Source organism: Ranitomeya imitator, chromosome 3 (genome assembly GCF_032444005.1).
Source record: "Ranitomeya imitator isolate aRanImi1 chromosome 3, aRanImi1.pri, whole genome shotgun sequence".
NCBI classification, from domain to species: Eukaryota; Metazoa; Chordata; class Amphibia; order Anura; family Dendrobatidae; genus Ranitomeya; species Ranitomeya imitator.
Genome location: NC_091284.1, coordinates 797506444 through 797531341, shown reverse-complemented (window position 1 = coordinate 797531341; position 24898 = coordinate 797506444). Strand labels below are relative to the sequence as shown.

The following is a 24898-nucleotide window of genomic DNA, read 5'->3' as shown; positions in this document are numbered from 1 at the left end:
TCCACCATTCACAATAGATGATGTCACAGCTCACCTCCTCCTCCTGTACAATGACTGATAACACCTCTATATACAGTAGATAACACAGGATCCACCATTCACAATAGGTGATGTCACAGCTCACCTCCTCCTCCTGTACAATGACTGATAACACCTCTATATACAGTAGATAACACAGGATCCACCATTCACAATAGGTGATATAACAGCTCTCCTCCTCCTCCTCCTGTACAATGACTGATAACACCTCTATATACAGTAGATAACACAGGATCCACCATACACAATAGGTGATGTCACAGCTCACCTCCTATTCCTGTACAATGACTGATAACACCTCTATATACAGTAGATAACACAGAATCCGCCATTCACAATAGGTGATGTCACAGCTCACCTCCTATTCCTGTACAATGACTGATAACACCTCTATATACAGTAGATAACACAGGATCCACCATTCACAATAGGTGATGTCACAGCTCACCTCCTATTCCTGTACAATGACTGATAACACCTCTATATACAGTAGATAACACAGGATCCGCCATTCACAATAGGTGATGTCACAGCTCACCTCCTATTCCTGTACAATGACTGATAACACCTCTATATACAGTAGATAACACAGGATCCATTATTCACAATAGGTGATGTCACAGCTCACCTCCTATTCCTGTACAATGACTGATAACACCTCTATATACAGTAGATAACACAGGATCCACCATTCACAATAGGTGATGTCACAGCTCACCTCCTCCTCCTGTACAATGACTGATAACACCTCTATATACAGTAGATAACACAGGATCCACCATTCACAATAGGTGATATAACAGCTCTCCTCCTCCTCCTCCTGTACAATGACTGATAACACCTCTATATACAGTAGATAACACAGGATCCACCATACACAATAGGTGATGTCACAGCTCACCTCCTATTCCTGTACAATGACTGATAACACCTCTATATACAGTAGATAACACAGGATCCGCCATTCACAATAGGTGATGTCACAGCTCACCTCCTATTCCTGTACAATGACTGATAACACCTCTATATACAGTAGATAACACAGGATCCACCATTCACAATAGGTGATGTCACAGCTCACCTCCTATTCCTGTACAATGACTGATAACACCTCTATATACAGTAGATAACACAGGATCCGCCATTCACAATAGGTGATGTCACAGCTCACCTCCTATTCCTGTACAATGACTGATAACACCTCTATATACAGTAGATAACACAGGATCCATTATTCACAATAGGTGATGTCACAGCTCACCTCCTATTCCTGTACAATGACTGATAACACCTCTATATACAGCAGATAACACAGGATCCACCATTCACAATAGATGATGTCACAGCTCACCTCCTCCTCCTGTACAATGGTTGATAACACCTCTATATACAGTAGATAACACAGGATCCACCATTCACAATAGATGATGTCACAGCTCACCTCCTCCTCCTGTACAATGACTGATAACACCTCTATATACAGTAGATAACACAGGATCCACCATTCACAATAGGTGATGTCACAGCTCACCTCCTCCTCCTGTACAATGACTGATAACACCTCTATATACAGTAGATAACACAGGATCCACCATTCACAATAGGTGATATAACAGCTCTCCTCCTCCTCCTCCTGTACAATGACTGATAACACCTCTATATACAGTAGATAACACAGGATCCACCATACACAATAGGTGATGTCACAGCTCACCTCCTATTCCTGTACAATGACTGATAACACCTCTATATACAGTAGATAACACAGGATCCGCCATTCACAATAGGTGATGTCACAGCTCACCTCCTATTCCTGTACAATGACTGATAACACCTCTATATACAGTAGATAACACAGGATCCACCATTCACAATAGGTGATGTCACAGCTCACCTCCTATTCCTGTACAATGACTGATAACACCTCTATATACAGTAGATAACACAGGATCCGCCATTCACAATAGGTGATGTCACAGCTCACCTCCTATTCCTGTACAATGACTGATAACACCTCTATATACAGTAGATAACATAGGATCCACCATTCACAATAGGTGATATCACAGCTCACCTCCCCCTCCTGTACAATGACTGATAGCACCTCTATATACAGTAGATAACACAGAATCCTCCATTCACAATAGGTGATGTCACAGCTCACCTCCTCCTCCTGTACAATGACTGATAACACCTCTATATACAGTAGATAACACAGGATCCACCATTCACAATAGGTGATGTCACAGCTCACCTCCTCTTATTGTGGGGAAGGGATTTAATGTGAGTGGAGATGGGGGATTGAATGTGTGGGGGGAGATTTGTCATGGAGATGGAGGTGTTTAATGTGTGGGGTGATATTTGGAGTGGGGATGGGGGGATTTAATGTGTGGGGGAGATTTGAGGACACAAAATGAAGAGCAAAGGGGGAGATGGGGGGCATGTATGAGGAAACAGTATGGGGGATGGGCGCAGACAGTTTGGGGAGCAAACGGGGGAATGTATGCGGACACAGTATGAGTAGCGATCTGAAAAACGTATGTGGACAGAGTACGGGGAGTGAGGGTGTTGGGATGTGTGCATGCGTAGCATGGGGGGACAGTATGAGGGCACAGCCAGAAGGGGACAGTATACCAAGGAGGGGGAGTGTGATGAGAGAGTACAGTATAAATAATGGGGCCCTATGGGGGGACACAGTGTGAGGGGACAGTGTGAAGAGGGGGCTGGTGTTATGTTTGCTAATGACAGGTGTTATGAAGGCAATCCATAAACACAGTGTGCTAAGCGATCAGAGCGCACACAGTGATCTGACAAATACCCAAAAATACAAGAACGAGCTCTGAGACGTGGAAACTCTGTAGACTGCACACCTGATCCTATCCTAAACACAACTAAAAGCGGCTGTGGATTGCGCCTAACAACTACCTAGGCAACTCGGCACAGCCTAAGAAACTAGCTAGCCTGAAGATAGAAAAATAGGCCTGACTTGCCCCAGAGAAATTCCCCAAAGGAAAAGGCAGCCCCCCACATATAATGACTGTGAGTAAGATGAAAAGACAAAACGTAGGGATGAAATAGATTCAGCAAAGTGGGGCCCGATATTCTAGGACAGAGCGAGGACAGTAAAGCGAACTTTGCAGTCTACAAAAAACCCTAAAGCAAAACCACGCAAAGGGGGCAAAAAAAAAACCCACCGTGCCGAACTAACGGCACGGCGGTACACCCTTTGCGTCTCAGAGCTTCCAGCAAAACAAAAGACAAGCTGGACAGAAAAAAAAGCAACAAAAAAGCAAAAAGCACTTAGCTATACAGAGCAGCAGGTCACAGGAACAATCAGGAGAAGCTCAGATCCAACACTGAAACATTGACAAGGAGCAAGGATAGCAGCATCAGGCGGAGTTAAGTAATGAAGCAGTTAACGAGCTCACCAGAACACCTGAGGGAGGAAGCTCAGAAGCTGCAGTACCACTTGTGACCACAGGAGTGAATTCAGCCACAGAATTCACAACAGTACCCCCCCTTGAGGAGGGGTCACCGAACCCTCACCAGAGCCCCCAGGCCGACCAGGATGAGCCGCATGAAAGGCACGAACAAGATCGGAAGCATGAACATCAGAGGCAAAAACCCAGGAATTATCTTCCTGAGCATAACCCTTCCATTTAACCAGATACTGGAGTTTCCGTCTAGAAACACGAGAATCCAAAATCTTCTCCACAATATACTCCAATTCCCCCTCCACCAAAACCGGGGCAGGAGGCTCAACAGATGGAACCATAGGTGCCACGTATCTCCGCAACAACGACCTATGGAATACATTATGTATGGAAAAGGAGTCTGGGAGGGTCAAACGAAAAGACACAGGATTGAGAACCTCAGAAATCCTATACGGACCAAAAAAACGAGGTTTAAATTTAGGAGAGGAAACCTTCATAGGAATATGACGAGAAGATAACCAAACCAGATCCCCAACACGAAGTCGGGGTCCCACACGGCGTCTGCGATTAGCGAAAAGCTGAGCCTTCTCCTGGGACAAGGTCAAATTGTCCACTACCTGAGTCCAGATCTGCTGCAACCTGTCCACCACAGAATCCACACCAGGACAGTCCGAAGACTCAACCTGTCCTGAAGAGAAACGAGGATGGAACCCAGAATTGCAAAAAAAATGGAGAAACCAAGGTAGCCGAGCTGGCCCGATTATTAAGGGCGAACTCAGCCAACGGCAAAAAGGACACCCAATCATCCTGGTCTGCAGAAACAAAACATCTCAGATATGTTTCCAAGGTCTGATTGGTTCGTTCGGTCTGGCTATTAGTCTGAGGATGGAAAGCCGAGGAAAAGGATAGGTCAATGCCCATCCTACCACAAAAGGCTCGCCAAAACCTTGAAACAAACTGGGAACCTCTGTCAGAAACAATATTCTCAGGAATGCCATGCAAACGAACCACATGCTGAAAGAACAAAGGTACCAAATCAGAGGAGGAAGGCAATTTAGCCAAGTGCACCAGATGGACCATTTTAGAAAAGCGATCACAGACCACCCAAATGACTGACATCTTTTGAGAAACGGGAAGGTCAGAAATGAAATCCATCGAAATATGTGTCCAAGGCCTCTTTGGGACCGGCAAGGGCAAAAGCAACCCACTGGCACGAGAACAGCAGGGCTTAGCCCTAGCACAAATCCCACAGGACTGCACAAAAGTACGTACATCCCGTGACAGAGATGACCACCAGAAGGATCTAGCCACTAACTCTCTGGTACCAAAGATTCCAGGATGACCAGCCAACACCGAACAATGAAGTTCAGAGATAAGTTTATTAGTCCACCTATCAGGGACGAACAGTTTCTCTGCTGGACAACGATCAGGTTTATTCGCCTGAAATTTTTGCAGCACCCGCCGCAAATCAGGGGAGATGGCAGACACAATGACTCCTTCCTTGAGGATACCCGCTGGCTCAGATAAACCCGGAAAGTCGGGCACAAAACTCCTAGACAGAGCATCCGCCTTCACATTTTTAGAGCCCGGAAGGTACGAAATCACAAAGTCGAAGCGGGCAAAAAATAACGACCAACGGGCCTGTCTAGGATTCAAGCGCTTGGCAGACTCGAGATAAGTCAAGTTCTTATGATCAGTCAATACCACCACGCGATGCTTAGCTCCTTCAAGCCAATGACGCCACTCCTCGAATGCCCACTTCATGGCCAGCAACTCTCGATTGCCCACATCATAATTACGCTCAGCGGGCGAAAACTTCCTGGAAAAGAAAGCACATGGTTTCATCACTGAGCAATCAGAACCTCTCTGTGACAAAACCGCCCCTGCTCCAATCTCAGAAGCATCAACCTCGACCTGGAACGGAAGAGAAACATCTGGCTGACACAACACAGGGGCAGAACAAAAACGACGCTTCAACTCCTGAAAAGCTTCCACAGCAGCAGAAGACCAATTAACCAAATCAGCACCCTTCTTGGTCAAATCGGTCAATGGTTTGGCAATGCTAGAAAAATTACAGATGAAGCGACGATAAAAATTAGCAAAGCCCAGGAACTCTTGCAGACTTTTCAGAGATGTCGACTGAATCCAATCCTGGATGGCTTGGACCTTAACTGGATCCATCTCGATAGTAGAAGGGGTAAAGATGAACCCCAAAAATGAAACTTTCTGCACACCGAAGAGACACTTTGATCCCTTCACAAACAAAGAGTTAGCACGCAGGACCTGAAAAACCATTCTGACCTGCTTCACATGAGAGTCCCAATCATCTGAGAAGATCAAAATGTCATCCAAGTAAACAATCAGGAATTTATCCAGATACTCACGGAAGATGTCATGCATAAAAGACTGAAACACAGATGGAGCATTGGCAAGTCCGAACGGCATCACTAGATACTCAAAATGACCCTCGGGCGTATTGAATGCAGTTTTCCATTCATCTCCTTGCCTGATTCTGACCAGATTATACGCACCATGAAGATCTATCTTAGTGAACCAACTAGCCCCCTTAATCCGAGCAAACAAGTCAGATAACAATGGCAAGGGATACTGAAATTTAACAGTGATCTTATTAAGAAGGCGGTAATCAATACACAGTCTCAGCGAACCATCCTTCTTGGCTACAAAAAAAAAGCAACAAAAAAGCAAAAAGCACTTAGCTATACAGAGCAGCAGGTCACAGGAACAATCAGGAGAAGCTCAGATCCAACACTGAAACATTGACAAGGAGCAAGGATAGCAGCATCAGGCGGAGTTAAGTAATGAAGCAGTTAACGAGCTCACCAGAACACCTGAGGGAGGAAGCTCAGAAGCTGCAGTACCACTTGTGACCACAGAAGTGAATTCAGCCACAGAATTCACAACAGTACCCCCCCCTTGAGGAGGGGTCACCGAACCCTCACCAGAGCCCCCAGGCCGACCAGGATGAGCCGCATGAAAGGCACGAACAAGATCGGAAGCATGAACATCAGAGGCAAAAACCCAGGAATTATCTTCCTGAGCATAACCCTTCCATTTAACCAGATACTGGAGTTTCCGTCTAGAAACACGAGAATCCAAAATCTTCTCCACAATATACTCCAATTCCCCCTCCACCAAAACCGGGGCAGGAGGCTCAACAGATGGAACCATAGGTGCCACGTATCTCCGCAACAACGACCTATGGAATACATTATGTATGGAAAAGGAGTCTGGGAGGGTCAAACGAAAAGACACAGGATTGAGAACCTCAGAAATCCTATACGGACCAATAAAACGAGGTTTAAATTTAGGAGAGGAAACCTTCATAGGAATATGACGAGAAGATAACCAAACCAGATCCCCAACACGAAGTCGGGGACCCACACGGCGTCTGCGATTAGTGAAAAGTTGAGCTTTCTCCTGGGACAAGATCAAATTGTCCACTACCTGAGTCCAGATCTGCTGCAACCTATCCACCACAGAATCCACACCAGGACAGTCCGAAGACTCAACCTGTCCTGAAGAGAAACGAGGATGGAACCCAGAATTGCAAAAAAATGGAGAAACCAAGGTAGCCGAGCTGGCCCGATTATTAAGGGCGAACTCAGCCAACGGCAAAAAGGACACCCAATCATCCTGGTCTGCAGAAACAAAACATCTCAGATATGTTTCCAAGGTCTGATTGGTTCGTTCGGTCTGGCTATTAGTCTGAGGATGGAAAGCCGAGGAAAAGGATAGGTCAATGCCCATCCTACCACAAAAGGCTCGCCAAAACCTTGAAACAAACTGGGAACCTCTGTCAGAAACAATATTCTCAGGAATGCCATGCAACCGAACCACATGCTGAAAGAACAAAGGTACCAAATCAGAGGAGGAAGGCAATTTAGCCAAGGGCACCAGATGGACCATTTTAGAAAAGCGATCACAGACCACCCAAATGACTGACATCTTTTGAGAAACGGGAAGGTCAGAAATGAAATCCATCGAAATATGTGTCCAAGGCCTCTTTGGGACCGGCAAGGGCAAAAGCAACCCACTGGCACGAGAACAGCAGGGCTTAGCCCTAGCACAAATCCCACAGGACTGCACAAAAGTACGTACATCCCGTGACAGAGATGACCACCAGAAGGATCTAGCCACTAACTCTCTGGTACCAAAGATTCCAGGATGACCAGCCAACACCGAACAATGAAGTTCAGAGATAAGTTTATTAGTCCACCTATCAGGGACGAACAGTTTCTCTGCTAGACAATGATCAGGTTTATTCGCCTGAAATTTTTGCAGCACCCGCCGCAAATCAGGGGAGATGGCAGACACAATGACTCCTTCCTTGAGGATACCCGCTGGCTCAGATAAACCCGGAGAGTCGGGCACAAAACTCCTAGACAGAGCATCCGCCTTCACATTTTTAGAGCCCGGAAGGTACGAAATCACAAAGTCGAAGCGGGCAAAAAATAACGACCAACGGGCCTGTCTAGGATTCAAGCGCTTGGCAGACTCGAGATAAGTCAAGTTCTTATGATCAGTCAATACCACCACGCGATTCTTAGCTCCTTCAAGCCAATGACGCCACTCCTCGAATGCCCACTTCATGGCCAGCAACTCTCGATTGCCCACATCATAATTACGCTCAGCGGGCGAAAACTTCCTGGAAAAGAAAGCACATGGTTTCATCACTGAGCAATCAGAACCTCTCTGTGACAAAACCGCCCCTGCTCCAATCTCAGAAGCATCAACCTCGACCTGGAACGGAAGAGAAACATCTGGCTGACACAACACAGGGGCAGAACAAAAACGACGCTTCAACTCCTGAAAAGCTTCCACAGCAGCAGAAGACCAATTAACCAAATCAGCACCCTTCTTGGTCAAATCGGTCAATGGTTTGGCAATGCTAGAAAAATTACAGATGAAGCGACGATAAAAATTAGCAAAGCCCAGGAACTTTTGCAGACTTTTCAGAGATGTCGGCTGAATCCAATCCTGGATGGCTTGGACCTTAACTGGATCCATCTCGATAGTAGAAGGGGTAAAGATGAACCCCAAAAATGAAACTTTCTGCACACCGAAGAGACACTTTGATCCCTTCACAAACAAAGAGTTAGCATGCAGGACCTGAAAAACCATTCTGACCTGCTTCACATGAGAGTCCCAATCATCTGAGAAGATCAAAATGTCATCCAAGTAAACAATCAGGAATTTATCCAGATACTCACGGAAGATGTCATGCATAAAAGACTGAAACACAGATGGAGCATTGGCAAGTCCGAACGGCATCACTAGATACTCAAAATGACCCTCGGGCGTATTGAATGCAGTTTTCCATTCATCTCCTTGCCTGATTCTCACCAGATTATACGCACCACGAAGATCTATCTTAGTGAACCAACTAGCCCCCTTAATCCGAGCAAACAAGTCAGATAACAATGGCAAGGGATACTGAAATTTAACAGTGATCTTATTAAGAAGGCGGTAATCAATACACGGTCTCAGCGAACCATCCTTCTTGGCTACAAAGAAGAACCCTGCTCCCAGTGGTGATGACGATGGGCGAATATGTCCCTTCTCCAGGGATTCCTTCACATAACTGCGCATAGCGGCGTGTTCGGGCACGGATAAATTAAATAATCGACCTTTAGGGAATTTACTACCAGGAATCAAATTGATAGCACAATCACAATCCCTATGCGGAGGTAGAGCATCGGACTTGGGCTCTTCAAATACATCCTGATAATCAGACAAGAACTCTGGGACCTCAGAAGGGGTGGATGACGAAATCGACAAAAATGGAACATCACCATGTACCCCCTGACAACCCCAGCTGGATACCGACATGGAATTCCAATCCAATACTGGATTATGGGTTTGTAGCCATGGCAACCCCAACACGACCACATCATGCAGATTATGCAACACCAGAAAGCGAATAACTTCCTGATGTGCAGGAGCCATGCACATGGTCAGCTGGGCCCAGTATTGAGGTTTATTCTTGGCCAAAGGTGTAGCATCAATTCCTCTCAATGGAATAGGACACCGCAAAGGCTCCAAGAAAAACCCACAACGTTTAGCATAATCCAAATCCATCAGATTCAGGGCAGCGCCCGAATCCACAAACGCCATGACAGAAAATGACGACAAAGAGCATATCAAGGTAATGGACAGAAGGAATTTGGACTGTACAGTACCAATGACGGCAGACCTAGCGGACCGCTTAGTGCGCTTAGGACAATCAGAAATAGCATGAGTGGAATCACCACAGTAGAAACACAGACCATTCAGACGTCTGTATTCCTGCCGTTCAACTCTAGTCATAGTCCTATCGCACTGCATAGGCTCAGGTTTAACCTCAGGCAGTACCGCCAAATGGTGCACAGATTTACGCTCGCGCAAGCGTCGACCGATCTGAATGGCCAAAGACAAAGACTCATTCAAACCAGCAGGCATAGGAAATCCCACCATGACATCCTTAAGAGCCTCAGAGAGACCCTTTCTGAACAAAGCTGCCAGCGCAGATTCATTCCACTGAGTGAGTACTGACCATTTCCTAAATTTCTGACAATATACTTCTATATCATCCTGACCCTGGTACAAAGCCAGCAAATTTTTCTCAGCCTGATCCACTGAATTAGGCTCATCGTACAGCAATCCGAGCGCCAGGAAAAACGCATCGACACTACTCAATGCAGGGTCTCCTGGCGCAAGAGAAAATGCCCAGTCTTGAGGGTCGCCGCGCAAAAAAGAAATAATAATCAAAACCTGTTGAATAGGATTACCAGAAGAATGAGGTTTCAAGGCCAGAAATAGCTTACAATTATTTTTGAAACTTAGAAACTTAGTTCTATCTCCAAAAAACAAATCAGGAATAGGAATTCTTGGTTCTAACATAGATTTCTGATCAATAGTATCTTGAATTTTTTGTACATTTATAACAAGATTATCCATTGAAGAGCACAGTCCCTGAATATCCATGTCCACACCTGTGTCCAGAATCACCCAAATGTCTAGGGGAAAAAAAAAAGTGAACACAGAGCAGAAAAAAAAAAAAAAATGATGTCAGAACTTTTTCTTTCCCTCTATTGAGAATCATTAGTTTGGGCTCCTTGTACTGTTATGTTTGCTAATGACAGGTGTTATGAAGGCAATCCAGAAACACAGTGTGCTAAGCGATCAGAGCGCACACAGTGATCTGACAAATACCCAAAAATACAAGAACGAGCTCTGAGACGTGGAAACTCTGTAGACTGCACACCTGATCCTATCCTAAACACAACTAAAAGCGGCTGTGGATTGCGCCTAACAACTACCTAGGCAACTCGGCACAGCCTAAGAAACTAGCTAGCCTGAAGATAGAAAAATAGGCCTGACTTGCCCCAGAGAAATTCCCCAAAGGAAAAGGCAGCCCCCCACATATAATGACTGTGAGTAAGATGAAAAGACAAAACGTAGGGATGAAATAGATTCAGCAAAGTGGGGCCCGATATTCTAGGACAGAGCGAGGACAGTAAAGCGAACTTTACAGTCTACAAAAAACCCTAAAGCAAAACCACGCAAAGGGGGCAAAAAAACCCCCACCGTGCCGAACTAACGGCACGGCGGTACACCCTTTGCGTCTCAGAGCTTCCAGCAAAACAAAAGACAAGCTGGACAGAAAAAAAAGCAACAAAAAAGCAAAAAGCACTTAGCTATACAGAGCAGCAGGTCACAGGAACAATCAGGAGAAGCTCAGATCCAACACTGAAACATTGACAAGGAGCAAGGATAGCAGCATCAGGCGGAGTTAAGTAATGAAGCAGTTAACGAGCTCACCAGAACACCTGAGGGAGGAAGCTCAGAAGCTGCAGTACCACTTGTGACCACAGGAGTGAATTCAGCCACAGAATTCACAACAGGCTGGTATGGAAAGGAGAGGTCAGTGTAAAGAGCATGTACCATAAGAGGAACAGTGTGGGGGTCATATTTTGTGCAGACAATATAGTGAGGGGCAATTTTTTATTCAGGAGCATTATAATGACACTTGTATCTTTAAGGGCAAAAGAGCGGAGAAGATGGAAGTCTGCAGAGACGGCTGTGGGTGAGAAAACGCATCATGGGATCTGGACAAGATGAAGAAAAGAAGAACGACTCCAGAGACGACGTCATCTATCAGGTACCTGGATGTAAATGTTATTTGTGATACTGACTAATTCTCATGTTTTTATTTATGTTAGGAGCATTAAAGGGGATGTCCAGGTTTGTAATGAGTCTGCAGTCATTCTTTGTGACTGCAGACTTCTGAGCTCTCACAGTGCTCTGCATGCTGTCAGGATTTTCTCGTGCTGGCGATTTTACATTCGCGCGGTCACGTGCTGACTAGACATGTGTGGCCTCACTCAATGAAAATGAACTGAGTGAGGCCGGGCACGTCTAGTCGGAATGTGGTCAGAACTATACAAATCACATACTTGTGCTGACATGACTGTCCACCGGCCAGGGAGAATCCTAAAAGTGTGCAGTGCATTGTGAGAATTCAGAAGCTGCGATGTCAGGATTCAGCTCTGCAGGTTCCAGTAGTCGTCACATGGACACTTCACTCATATGTGATTTTCATACTTATGGTCCTGTGACATCGAGCTTCTCTTCTGCTTCTCTCAGTTTTTCACTGAACATTGAGAGCATTAGGGAGAGGAGCTCGTGGGCACATGACCAAGTGTGCAAATCGCATACGTTCTGGGGGGGCGCCAAACTGAATACTTGCCCGGGTGCCAGAAACCCTAGATACACCTCTGCGTAGGAATCTAATATTAGGCCTAATGGTCAGTGAAAAAATTGCAAGATGTTATTGATTTTAGATGGTGATATCAAAGCTTGTGAAAGAAACATACTAAAAAATTAAAAAAGACATTTAACATAAAAATCCGACCCGTTTTGGGTCATTGTCTTGCTGGAAGAAGCAGCCACGACCCATTTTTAATGTTCTGACAGAGGGAAGGATTTTATGGTACATGGGCAGAGAAATACCCCCAAAACATAATGTTTCCACCTCCATGCTTGACAGTGGGGATGGTGTTCTTTTGGTCATCGGTAGCATTTCTCTTCCTCCAAAGACAACGAGTTGAGTTAGTGCCAAAGACCTCAATTTTTGTTTCATCTGACTACAGCCCCTTCTCCCAATCAGTCACAGAATCATCCAGGTGTTCATTGGCAAACTTCAGACGGGCTACACGTGTGCCTCCTTGAGCAGGGGACCTTGCGGGCACTGCAGGATTTTAAACCTTTATAGCGTAATGTGTTACCAATCGTTTTCTTGGTGACTGTGGTCCCAGCTCATTAACAAGATCCCACCCCCCATGTAGTTTTAGGCTGACCTCTCACCTTCATCATGATCAAGCAAACCCCACGAGGTGATTGACAGTCATTTTGTATTTCTTCCATTTTCTTACTATTGCACCAACAGTTGTCTCCTTCTCACCCAGCGTCTTACTTATGGTTTTGTAGCCCATTCCAGCTTTGTGCAGGTCTATGATCTTGTCCCTGACATCCTTAAAAGCTCTTTGGTCTTGCCCATGTTGTAGAGGGTAAAGTCTGACTGAGTTATTGAGTCTGTGGACAGGAGTCTTTTATAAAGGTGACTATATAAGACAGGTGTCTTTAAATGCAGCTAATCTGATCTGCTGTTAACCTGCGATTTCTGAGGCTGGTGACTCGGATAAACTCATCCTCAGAAGCAGAGGTGACTCTTGGTCTTCCTTTCCTGGGGCGGTCCTCATGTGAGCTAGTTTCTTTGTAGCGCTTAACGGTTTTTGCCACTGCACTTGGGGACACTTTCAATCTTTTCCCAGTTTTTCGGACTGACTGACCTTCATTTTTTAAAGTAATGATGGCCACTCGTTTTTCTTTACTTAGCTGTTTTTTTCTTGCCATAATACAAATTCTAACAGTCTATTCAGTAGGACTATCAGCTGTGTATCCACCAGACTTCTGCACAACACAACTGATGGTACCAACCCCATTTATAAGGCAAGAAATCCCACTTAATAAACCTGACAGGCCACACCTGTGAAGTGAAAACCATTTCTGGTGACTACCTCTTGACGCTCATCAAGAGAATGTCAAGAAAGTGCAAAGCAGTCATCAAAGCAAAAGGTGGCTACATTGAAGAACCTAGAATATAAGACATATTTTCAGTTGTTTCACACTTTTCTGTTAAGTATATAATTCCACATGTGTTAATTCATAGTTTCGATGCCTTCAGTGTGAATTTACAATTTTCATAGTCATTAAAATACAAAAAAATCTTTAAATGAGGTGTGTCCAAACTTTTGCTCTGTACTGTATATACACATATATATATATATGTATATATATCTATATATATCAAAGTACTAGAGGGGAGATATGTAGCACTGAGGTTGTTAGCTTTAGTAATATAAAGAAAAATCATCCAGCCAGCACACTAAGTGATGAGAGGGGTTAATCAGCCATGTTTTGTGCTAGGATGATAGAGCAGCTGTAGAGTGGGAGGAGTGCAGAGGATAAATATCCAGCTCTCTGGAGAATTTGTGTGTGGCTGGGTCTGAAGATTTTTTTTTTTTGCTAAGGAAAGCTGGACGTATAGAGACGGCAGATCTCCTGGATTGAATGTCCTTTGCTAAAGGACATGGAAGCTGGAGTCTAAGCCAGGTGGGCTAACCAGCACTATTGCGTGGACTTGTTACTTTACGTTCTACTTTCTGCCCGACAAAGGCTGCATTAACATTATCTGGTGACGCCGTTTATGAGACTTTAAATATAAACTGTTCCTGTGTCTACCTCTTTAACCCCTTAGTGACAGAGCCAATTTGGTACTTAATGACCGAGCCAATTTTTGCAATTCTGACCACTGTCACTTTATGAGGTTATAACTCTGGAACGCTTCAACGGATCCCGCTGATTCTGAGATTGTTTTTTCGTGACATATTGTACTTCATGTTAGTGGTAACATTTCTTCGATATTACTTGCGATTATTTATGAAAAAAACGGAAATATGGCGAAAATTTTTAAAATTTTGCAATTTTCAAACTTTGTATTTTTATGCCCTTAAATCAGAGAGATATGTCACGAAAAATAGTTAATAAATAACATTTCCCACATGTCTACTTTACATCAGCACAATTTTGGAAACAACATTTTTTTTTGTTAGGGAGTTATAAGGGTTAAAAGTTGACCAGCAATTTCTCATTTTTACAACACCATTTTTTTTTAGGGACCACATCACATTTGAAGTCATTTTGAGGGGTCTATATGATAGAAAATAATGAAGTGTGACACCATTCTAAAAACTACACCCCTCAAGGTTCTCAAAACCACATTCAAGAAGTTTATTAACCCTTTACGTGCTTCACAGGAACTGAAACAATGTGGAAGGAAAAAATGAACATTTAACTTTTTTTTGCAAACATCTTAAATCAGAACCATTTTTTTTATTTTCACAAGTGTAAAAACAGAAATGTAACCATAAATTTTGTTATGCAATTTCTCCTGAATACGCCAATACCCCATATGTGGGGGTAAACCACTTTTTGGGCGCACCGCAGAACTTAGAAGTGAAGGAGCGCCGTTTGACTTTTTCAATGCAGAATTGGCTGGAATTGAGATCGGACGCCATGTCACGTTTAGAGAGCCCCTGATGTGCCTAAACAGTGGAAACTCCCCACAAGTGACACCATTTTGGAAACTAGACCCCTTAAGGAACTTATCTAGATGTGTGGTGAGCACTTTGAACCCCCAAGTGCTTCACAGAAGTTTATAACGTAGAGCCGTGAAAATAAAAAATCGCTTTTGTTTACACAAAAATGATCTTTTTGCCCACAAATTTTTATTTTCACAAGGGTAACAGGAGAAATTAGACCACAAAAGTTGTTGTGCAATTTCTCCTGAGTACGCTGATACCCAATATGTGGGGGTAAACCACTGTTAGGGCGCACCGCAGAGCTTGGAAGAGAAGGAGTGCCGTCTGACTTTTTCAATGTAGAATTGGCTGGAATTGAGATTGGACGCCATGTCGCGTTTGGAGAGCCCCTGATTTGCCTAAACAGTGGAAACCCCCCACAAGTGACACCATTTTGGAAACTAGGCCCCTTAAGGAACTTATCTAGATGTGTGGCGAGCACTTGAACCCCCATGTGCTTCACAGAAGTTTATAACGTAGAGCCGTGAAAAAAAAAATTGCATTTTTTCTACAAAAATGATCTTTTTGCCCACAAATTTTTATTTTCACAAGGGTAACAGGAGAAATTAGACCACTAAAGTTGTTGTGCAATTTCTCCTGAGTACGTCGATACCCAATATGTGGGGGTAAACCACTGTTTGGGCGCACCGCAGAGCTTGGAAGAGAAAGAGTGCCGTTTTACTTTTTCAATGTAGAATTGGCTGGAATTGAGATCGGACGCCATGTCGCGTTTGGAGAGCCCCTGATGTGCCTAAACAGTAGAAATCCCCCACAAGTGACCCCATTTTGGAAACTAGGCCCCCCATGGAACTTATCTAGATGTGTGGTGAGAACCTTGAATGCCCAAGTGCTTCACAGAAGTTTATAATGCAGAGCCGTGAAAATAAAAAATATTTTTTTTTCCACAAAAAAGATTTTTTAGCCCCCAAGTTTTTATTTTCACAAGGGTAACAAGAGAAATTGGACCCCAAAAGTTGTTGTCCAATTTGTCCTGAGTATGCTGGTACCCCAAATGTGGGGGTAAACCACTGTTTGGGCGCACGGCAGAGCTCGGAAGGAAGGAGCGCCGTTTTGGAATGCAGACTTTGATAGAATGGTCTGCGGGTATTATGTTGCGTTTGCAGAGCCCCTGATGTACCTAACCAGTAGAAACCCTCCACAAGTGACCCCATTTTGGAAACTAGACCCCCCAAGGAACTTATCTAGATGTGTGGTGAGAACTTTGAATGCCCAAGTGCTTCACAGAAGTTTAGAATGCAGAGTCGAGAAAATAAAAAAAAATTTTTTTTTCCACAAAAAAGATATTGTAGCCCCCAAGTTTTTATTTTCACAAGGGTAACAGGAGAAATTGGACTGCAATAGTTGTTGTCCAATTTATCCCGAGTACGCTGATGTCCCATATGTGGGGGTAACCCACTGTTTGGGCGCACGGCAGAGCTCAGAAGGGAGGGAGCACCATTTGACTTTTTGAGCGCAAAATTGGCTGTCGTGTTTGGAGACCCCCTGATGTACCTAAACAGTGGAAACCCCCCCAATTCTAGCTCCAACCCTAACCCCAACACACCCCTAACCCTAATCCCAACCTGATCCATAATCCTAATCACTAACCCTAACCATAATCACAACCCTTACCCCAAAACAACCCTAATGTCAACCCTAACCATAACCCTAATCAAAACCCTAAATCCAACACACCCCTAATCCTAATCTCAACCCTAACCTCAAACCTAACCCTAATCCCAATACACCCCTAATCACAACCCTAACCTTAACCCTAATCCCAAACCTAACCCTAATCCCAAGCGTAACCCTAATGCCAACCCTAACCCTAATACCAACCCTAATCCAAACACTAACCCTAATCCCAGCTCTAACCCTAACTTTAGCCCCAACCCTAGCCCTAACTTTAGCCCCAACCCTAACCCTAGCCCTAAGGCTACTTTCACACTTGCGTCGTTTGGCATTCCGTCGCAATCCGTCGTTTTGGACAAGAAACGGATCCTGCAAATGTGCCCGCAGGATGCGTTTTTTGCCCATAGACTTGTATTGCCGACGGATCGTGACGGATGGCCACACGTCGCGTCCGTCGTGCACTGGATCAGTTGTGTTTTGGCGGACCGTCGGCACAAAAAAACGTTCAATGAAACGTTTTTTTGTACGTCGCATCCGCCATTTCTGACTGCGCATGCGTGGCCGTAACTCCGCCCCCTCCTCCCCAGGACATAGATTGGGCAGCGGATGCGTTGAAAAACTACATCCGCTGCCCACGTTGTGCACAATTTTCACAACGTGCGTCGGTATGTCGGGCCGACGCATTGCGACGGCCCCGTACCGACGTAAGTGTGAAAGAAGCCTAACCCTAAATTTAGCCCCAACCCTAACCCTAAATTTAGCCCCAACCCTAACCCTAAATTTAGCCCCAACCCTAGCCCTAACCCTAGCCCTAACCCTAGCCCTAACCCTACCCCTAACCCTACCCCTAATTTTAGCCCCAACTGCTCTTCTCCTGCCGGCCGGCAGATGGAGACAGATGGCGGGCGCACTGCGCATGCGCCCGCCATTTTCTTCTGCCGGCGGCCAGGAGGAGCAGCAAGAGGATCCAGGGACACAGGTGAGTATTGTAGGGTCCCCGAATCCCCCTATTTCTCTGTCCTCTGATGTGCGATCACATCAGAGGACAGAGAATTACACTTTACTTTTTTTTTTTTTTTTTTTTTTGCGGTCGCCGGTAAACAGTTAATTACTGGCGATCGCAAAACAGGGGTCGGTAAAACCGACCCCGATCATGCTCTTTGGGGTCTCGGCTACCCCTGACAGCCGAGACCCCAAAGATTCTCGCGGGGCCGGCCGGCGGGCGCACTGCGCATGCGCCCGCCATTTTGAAGATGGCGGCGCCCACCGGGAGACACAAGGAGCACCGGGGGAGCTAGGTAATTATTGGGGGGCCACCCGGGACCCCTTTTCTCTGTCCTCCGATGTGCGATCACATCGGAGGACAGAGAAATTAAAAAGAGATCGCATTTTTTTTTTTTTTTGCGATCGCCGGTAAACGGTTAATTACCGGCGATCGCAAATGCGGGGTGGGTTAAAAACCCCCCGAATCATGTTCTCTGGGGTCTCGGCTACCCCCGGCAGCCGAGACCCCGGAGAAAATCGGCCTCTGGGGGGCGCTATTCACTTTTTCCACAGTGCCGTTAATTAACGGCGCTGTGGTTTAAGTACCCTTAGCGGCCGCCGTTAAAAGGCGTATCGGCGGTCACTAAGGGGTTAAGAAGCCGTGTGAGTTGACCTATTATAACATACAGTGCCTTGTGAAAGTAAGTATTCAGCCCCCTGGAACTTTTCAACCTTTTCCAAGATATCATGCTTCAAACATAAAAATACCAAATGTAAATTTTTGGTGATGAATCAACAACAAGTGGAGCACAATTGTGAAGTTGAACAAAATTTATTGGATATTTTAAATTTTTGTGGAAATTCAAAAACTGAAAAGTGGGGCGTGCAATATTATTCGGCCCCTTTACTTTAAGTGCAGCAAACTCACTCCATAAGTTCATTGTGGATCTCTGAATGATCCAATCTTGTCCTAAATGCCTAATGATGATAAATATAATCCACCTGTGTGTAACCAAGTCTCCGTATAAATGCACCTGCTCTGTAATAGTCTCAGGGTTCTGTTTGAAGCACAGAGAGCATCATGAAGACCAAGGAACACAACAGGCAGGTCTGTGATACTGTTGTGGAGAAGTTTAAAGCCGGATTTGGATACAAAATGATTTCCAAAACTTTAAATATTCCAATGAGCACTGTGCAAGTGATCATATTGAAATGTAAGGAGTATCATACCACTGCAAATCTACCAAGACCCGGCCATCCCTCTAAACTTTCATCTCAAACAAGGAGAAGACTGATCAGAGATTCAGCCAAGAGGCCCATGATCACTCTGGATGAACTGCAGAGAACTACAGCTGAGGTGGGACAGTCTGTCCATAGGAAAACAATCAGTCGTACACTACACAAATCTGGCCTTTATGGAAGAGTGGCAAGAAGAAAGCCATTTCTCAAAAATATCCATAAAAAGTGTTGTTTAAAGTTTGCAGCAAGCTACCTGGGAGACACACCAAACATGTGGAAGAAGGTGCTCTGGTCAGATGAAACCAAAATAGAACTTTTTGGCAACAATGCCAAAATATGTTTGGCATAAAGGCAACACAGCTCATCATCCTGAACACACCATCCCCACTGTCAAACATGGTGGTGGCAGCATCATGGTTTGGGTGTGCTTTTCTTCAGCAGGGACAAGGAAGATGGTTAAAATTGATGGGAAGATGGATGGAGCCAAATACAGGACCATTCTTGAAGAAAACCTGTTGGAGTCTCCAAAAGACCTGAGACTGGGATGGAGATTTGTCTTCCAACAAGACAATGGATCCCAAACATAAAGCAAAATCTACAATGGAATGGTTCACAAATAAACGTATCCAGGTGTTAGAATGGCCAAGTCAAAGTCCAGACCTCAATCCGATCAAGAATCTGTGGAAAAAGCTGAAAACTGCTGTTCACAAACGATCTCCATCAAACCTCACTGAGCTCGAGCTGTTTGCCAAGGAAGAACGGGGAAGAATTTCAGTCTCTCGATGTACAAAACTGATAGAGACATACCTCAAGCGACTGGCAGCTGTAATCGCAGCAAAAGGTGGCGCAACAAAGTATTAAGTTAAAGGGGCCGAATAATATTGCACGCCCCACGTTTCAGTTTTTGATTTTCCACAAAAATTTAAAATAACCAATAAATTTGGTTCAACTTCACAATTGCGTTCCACTTGTTGTTGATCCTTCCCCAAAAATTTACATTTGGTATCTTTATGTTTGAAGCATGATATGTGGGAAAAGGTTTAGGGTATGTGCACACGTTGCGGATTTTGCTGCGGATCTGCAGAGGATTGGCCGCTGCGGATTTGCAGCGGTTTTCCATGAGTGTACAGTACAATGTAAACTTATGGAAAACAAAATCCGCAGTGCACATGCTGCGGAAAAAACAGCGCGGAAACGTAGCGTTGCTTATTCCGCAGCATGTCAATTCTTTGTGCGGATTCTGCAGCGGTTTACACCTGCTCCATAACAGGAATCTGCAGGTGGAATCCGCACAAAATCCGCAAAAAAAAAATCAGTCCGGAAAAATCCACAGAGTAAACCGCAGCGTGTGCACATACCCTGAAAACTTCCAGAGAGCCGAATACTTTCGCAAGGTACTGTATACAGCCCAGCAAAAGCCTCTCATACATATACAGCTCAGCAGCAGCCTCTGACATATAGAGCCCAGCGTGAATTGGACTTTAGTGACCTCATTAGTGATTTTGCAGCACCAAAATCAAGGAAAGTGCCTGGATTGTAAAAAATGAATGATTTTACCTGAATTACTCTGCATAAACGATTTTTGTAAATAAACTTGCGTTCGTTTCATTTTGTGTTTTTGCATTACATATTGCAACACCCTTGAAAAACGAGCCTCCCTCCAAAATGGGCCCTGGGCCACCCATCTCTTAAATCCGGCCCTCTCCATTACTAATCCGTAGCTTGACGTCATCAGACAACACAAAGGTGACATCAATCTCACAAATATGAACCCCACTTGGCACCACTACAGGGTAAGAGGGAAGAGCCGGGCAAAGTTCCAGAACTGATGCGCCTTTTCTGGGCGGCTGCGGGTTGCTATACTTAGGCTGGGAGGGTACAATATCCATGGCCCCTTACCAGCCTGAGAATATACCAGCCCCCAGTTGTGTGCTTTAGCTTGGCTGGTTGTCTAAAATGGGAGGGACCCCACACTGATTTTTTTTAATTATTTATTTAAATACTTAAAAAAACAGTGTGGGGACCCCGCTATTCCTGATATCCAACCTTGCTAAATCAGACAGTGAATGGGGTTCAGGTTCTGGTACTCGAACCCTAACTTTTTTAATTGTTCGGCTGAACCCGCTGGGCCTGAACATCAGGGATCCGCCTATCTCTTGTCAGGAGCGCAATGCCCTCGAAAAGCAGGAAGCTGGGGAGTGGTGCGCTCCTGAAGAAAGAAGATACGGCAACCCCTTTTACTTAAGAGAACCTTAATTTTAGCCAGGAAAGCAGCTGGAGGAACAATGACTTGCATGGTCTCCCTTTTAATGGTCTCCCCACTCCCGTATCCTTACCTTTCAGGTCCCTGACACCATGATAAATGTAACTTACTCTTGTGGTCCATGAAAGGAGAGTAGACAAATCAGGCTGTCAAGGTCAATAATCCCACCGCAAACAGGATTTCCATAAAGAAATGCTACCCATACATAAAGGTTAAAAATGACAAAGTGGCTTAGTCAATAGGAAGGCGCAGTTCTGCATAAATATTCATGCCCCGTGTCTCCTGGGGGTCGATAACTCAGCACTGTTGACTATTGCTAAAGGCGTCAGTGCTACACTCTGCAAATCCCATAATATGTCAGCGGTGATAATGGCTTAAAAAAAAATATGATTCGACAAACAGTGTGTGAAAAGGCTGCGTCTGAGGCCGCGCTGACCTTGTGGATAGACGCGGGGGGGCGGCTAAACTTGCAGGACTTTTCTTGGTAATACCGCTATCAGACTCCCGCTTATATTGCTTCTGATAAGGATATTGGAAGAATAGAGACGCAGGCACAGCGGAATACAAGTCATAAAACCCTTGCTCCAATTACTGACAGGTGGAGAAATTAGAGACTAATTCTCAGCAGAGAACTGCTTTCCTACGTGTCTGGGCCAATCGGCCCGTATAGGCCAGGAGCATCTAGAGATGTACATACGGCACGGATGAGTGTAACCGCAGCTGAATATGTTGTCTATTGACTCCCAATGTAAAAAAAAATGGGGGTCGATACAAGGTTGAGCAAAAATATTGGAGTTTTCAAACCAATTTTGTCCAGCTACACAAGAATTTATGAAGCATGAATAGGGGTGGGACAGAGAAACGCCCACTTGTCTAATTCATGGCGAGCTGTGGCGTATAGTGATGAGCGAGTATACTCGTTGCTCAGGTTTTCCCGAGCACGCTGGGTGGCCTCCGAGTGTTTATGAGTGTGACTGCTCGGAGGTTTAGTTTTTGTTGACTCTGCAGCATGATTTACAGCTATTAGCCTGCTTGATTACATGTGGGGATTCCCTAGAAACCAGGCAACCCCCACATGTGCTCAGGCTGGCTAATAGCTATAAATTATTCAGCTGCCGTGATGAAAACTAAATCTCCGAGCAGTCATAAATACTCGGAGACCACCTGAGCATGCTCAGGAAAACCCGAGCAACGAGTATACTCGCTCATCACTAGTGATGTACCTTACGCCAGATAGGTTACTCCAGTTTCTGACTGTAGTAACATTTCTGGCACATCCCATAATTCATTAAAGGGGTTGTGTGGTCTACAAATGACAAGTCTGCAGTCACTCTATTCTCTGGTGTTAGTGCTGGGAACAGCAGATAGACTGGACCTGGGATAGTGAACTGGGATAGACCGGACCTGGGATAGACCAGACCTAGAATCGTGTATAAAAAAAATAGTGTACTGGGATAAACTGGACTTGAGATAGTGTACTGGGATAGACTGGACCTATAATAGTGTACTGGGATAGACTGGACCTATAATAGTGTACTGGGATAAACTGGACTTGAGATAGTGGACTGGGATAGACTGGACCTATAATAGTGTACTGGGATAGACTTGACCTATAATAGTGTACTGGGACAAACTGGACTTGAGATAGTGGACTGGGATAGACTGGACCTATAATAGTGTACTGGGATAGACTGGATCTATAATAGTGTACTGGGACAAACTGGACTTGAGATAGTATACTGGGATAGACTGCACCTATAATAGAGTACTGGGATATACTGGATCTATAATAGTGTACTGGGATAGACTGGACCTATAATAGTGTACTGGGATAAACTGGACTTGAGACAGTGGACTGGGATAGACTGGACCTATAATAGTGTACTGGGATAGACTGGACCTATAATAGTGTACTGGGATAAACTGGACTTGAGATAGTATACTGGGATAGACTGGACCTATAATAGTGTACTGGGATAAACTGGACTTGAGATAGTGGACTGGGATAGACTGGACCTATAATAGTGTACTGGGATAAACTGGACTTGAGATAGTATACTGGGACAGATGTGACTGCAAGTATGCAATATTCATGCACCCGGACAGAACCCACATCATACACACAAACGCCATCATGCCAGGAAAACTTAAAGGGATTATGTCATCAGAAAATGGTCTATTGTGCAAATCAGATTTTATGTGACATGCATTTTTGTTAACCGTCTGGTAATGTTTTTCAGTTTTCCATATGACGATCTGTTTAAAATATTATCAGAAATCTTGCAGCATCTTTCACAAAGGCCGTTCGTTCTTACACTTGACCACCTTTTACATACAAAAGACTTTTCAGCAGTTTCATCCTCATCACAGACAGGATTTGAATATCTGATAGTACATCTATAAACAGAATATAATAAACTCTCCATTTACAACAGGTGATGTCACAGCTCACCTCCTCCCCCTCCTGTACATTGACATTTACCCAGAATAGAGCATTAAACACTTGGGTTGTCCGATCTCAGAAGAAAAGTCTGCAGTCACCCCATGTGCTAATGTGCGAGGTAATAGAACATAAATACTGTATGAGCCACCATGCAGCCATCTTGTAATGTTCGTCACTATATAGTACATTTATGTAGTAAAAATGCATCGGGTACATGCAGGGGGTCCTGATACTTTACCTGAGAACTGATCATACGCTGGGAGGAACGGGCAATATTAGCCGGTAGACCAAAGAACGCGGGCTTATCATCCTCCGGCAGGCTTCCAATCACATTGCGGTACTCCTGTGGGAAACAAATTGAGGATTAGACTGGACCTATAATAGTGTACTGGGATAGACTGGACCTATAATGGGGTACTGGGATAGACTGGACCTATAATGGGGTACTGGGATAGAATGGACCTAAAATAGTGTACTGGGATATACTGGATCTATAATAGTGTACTGGGATAGACTGGACCTATAATAGTGTACTGGGATAGACTGGACCTATAATAGTGTACTGTGATAGACTGAACCTATAATAGTGTACTGGGATAGACTGGACCTATAATAGTGTACTGGGATAGACTGGACCTATAATAGTGTACTGGGATAGACTGGACCTATAATAGTGTACTGGGATAGACTGGACCTATAATAGTGTACTGGGATAGACTGGACCTAAAATAGTGGACTGGGATAGACTGGACCTAAAATAGTGGACTGGGATAGACTGGACCTAAAATAGTGTACTGGGATAGACTGGATCTATAATAGTGTACTGGGATAGACTGGACCTATAATAGTGTACTGGGATAGACTGGACCTATATAAGTGTACTGGGATAGACTGGACCTAAAATAGTGTACTGGGATAGACTGGACCTAAAATAGTGTACTGGGATAGACTGGACCTAAAATAGTGTACTTGGATAGACTGGACCTAAAATAGTGTACTGGGATAGACTGGACCTATAATAGTGTACTGGGATAGACTGGACCTATAATAGTGTACTGGGATAGACTGGACCTAAAATAGTGTACTGGGATAGACTGGACCTATAATAGTGTACTGGGATAGACTGGACCTAAAATAGTGTATTGGGATAGACTGGACCTAT

General features: G+C 44.5%; 1 protein-coding gene across 1 annotated transcript in view; it reads right to left on the bottom strand.

The window, feature by feature from the left end:
* Positions 1 to 24898, bottom strand: part of DYNC2H1 (dynein cytoplasmic 2 heavy chain 1) — a 552714-nt gene that overhangs the window by 165737 nt on the left and 362079 nt on the right. The window contains exon 82 of the mRNA XM_069759211.1: positions 23975 to 24079. Within this exon, the coding sequence (XP_069615312.1) occupies positions 23975 to 24079 (105 nt within the window). The remainder of the gene's footprint in view (positions 1 to 23974; positions 24080 to 24898) is intronic.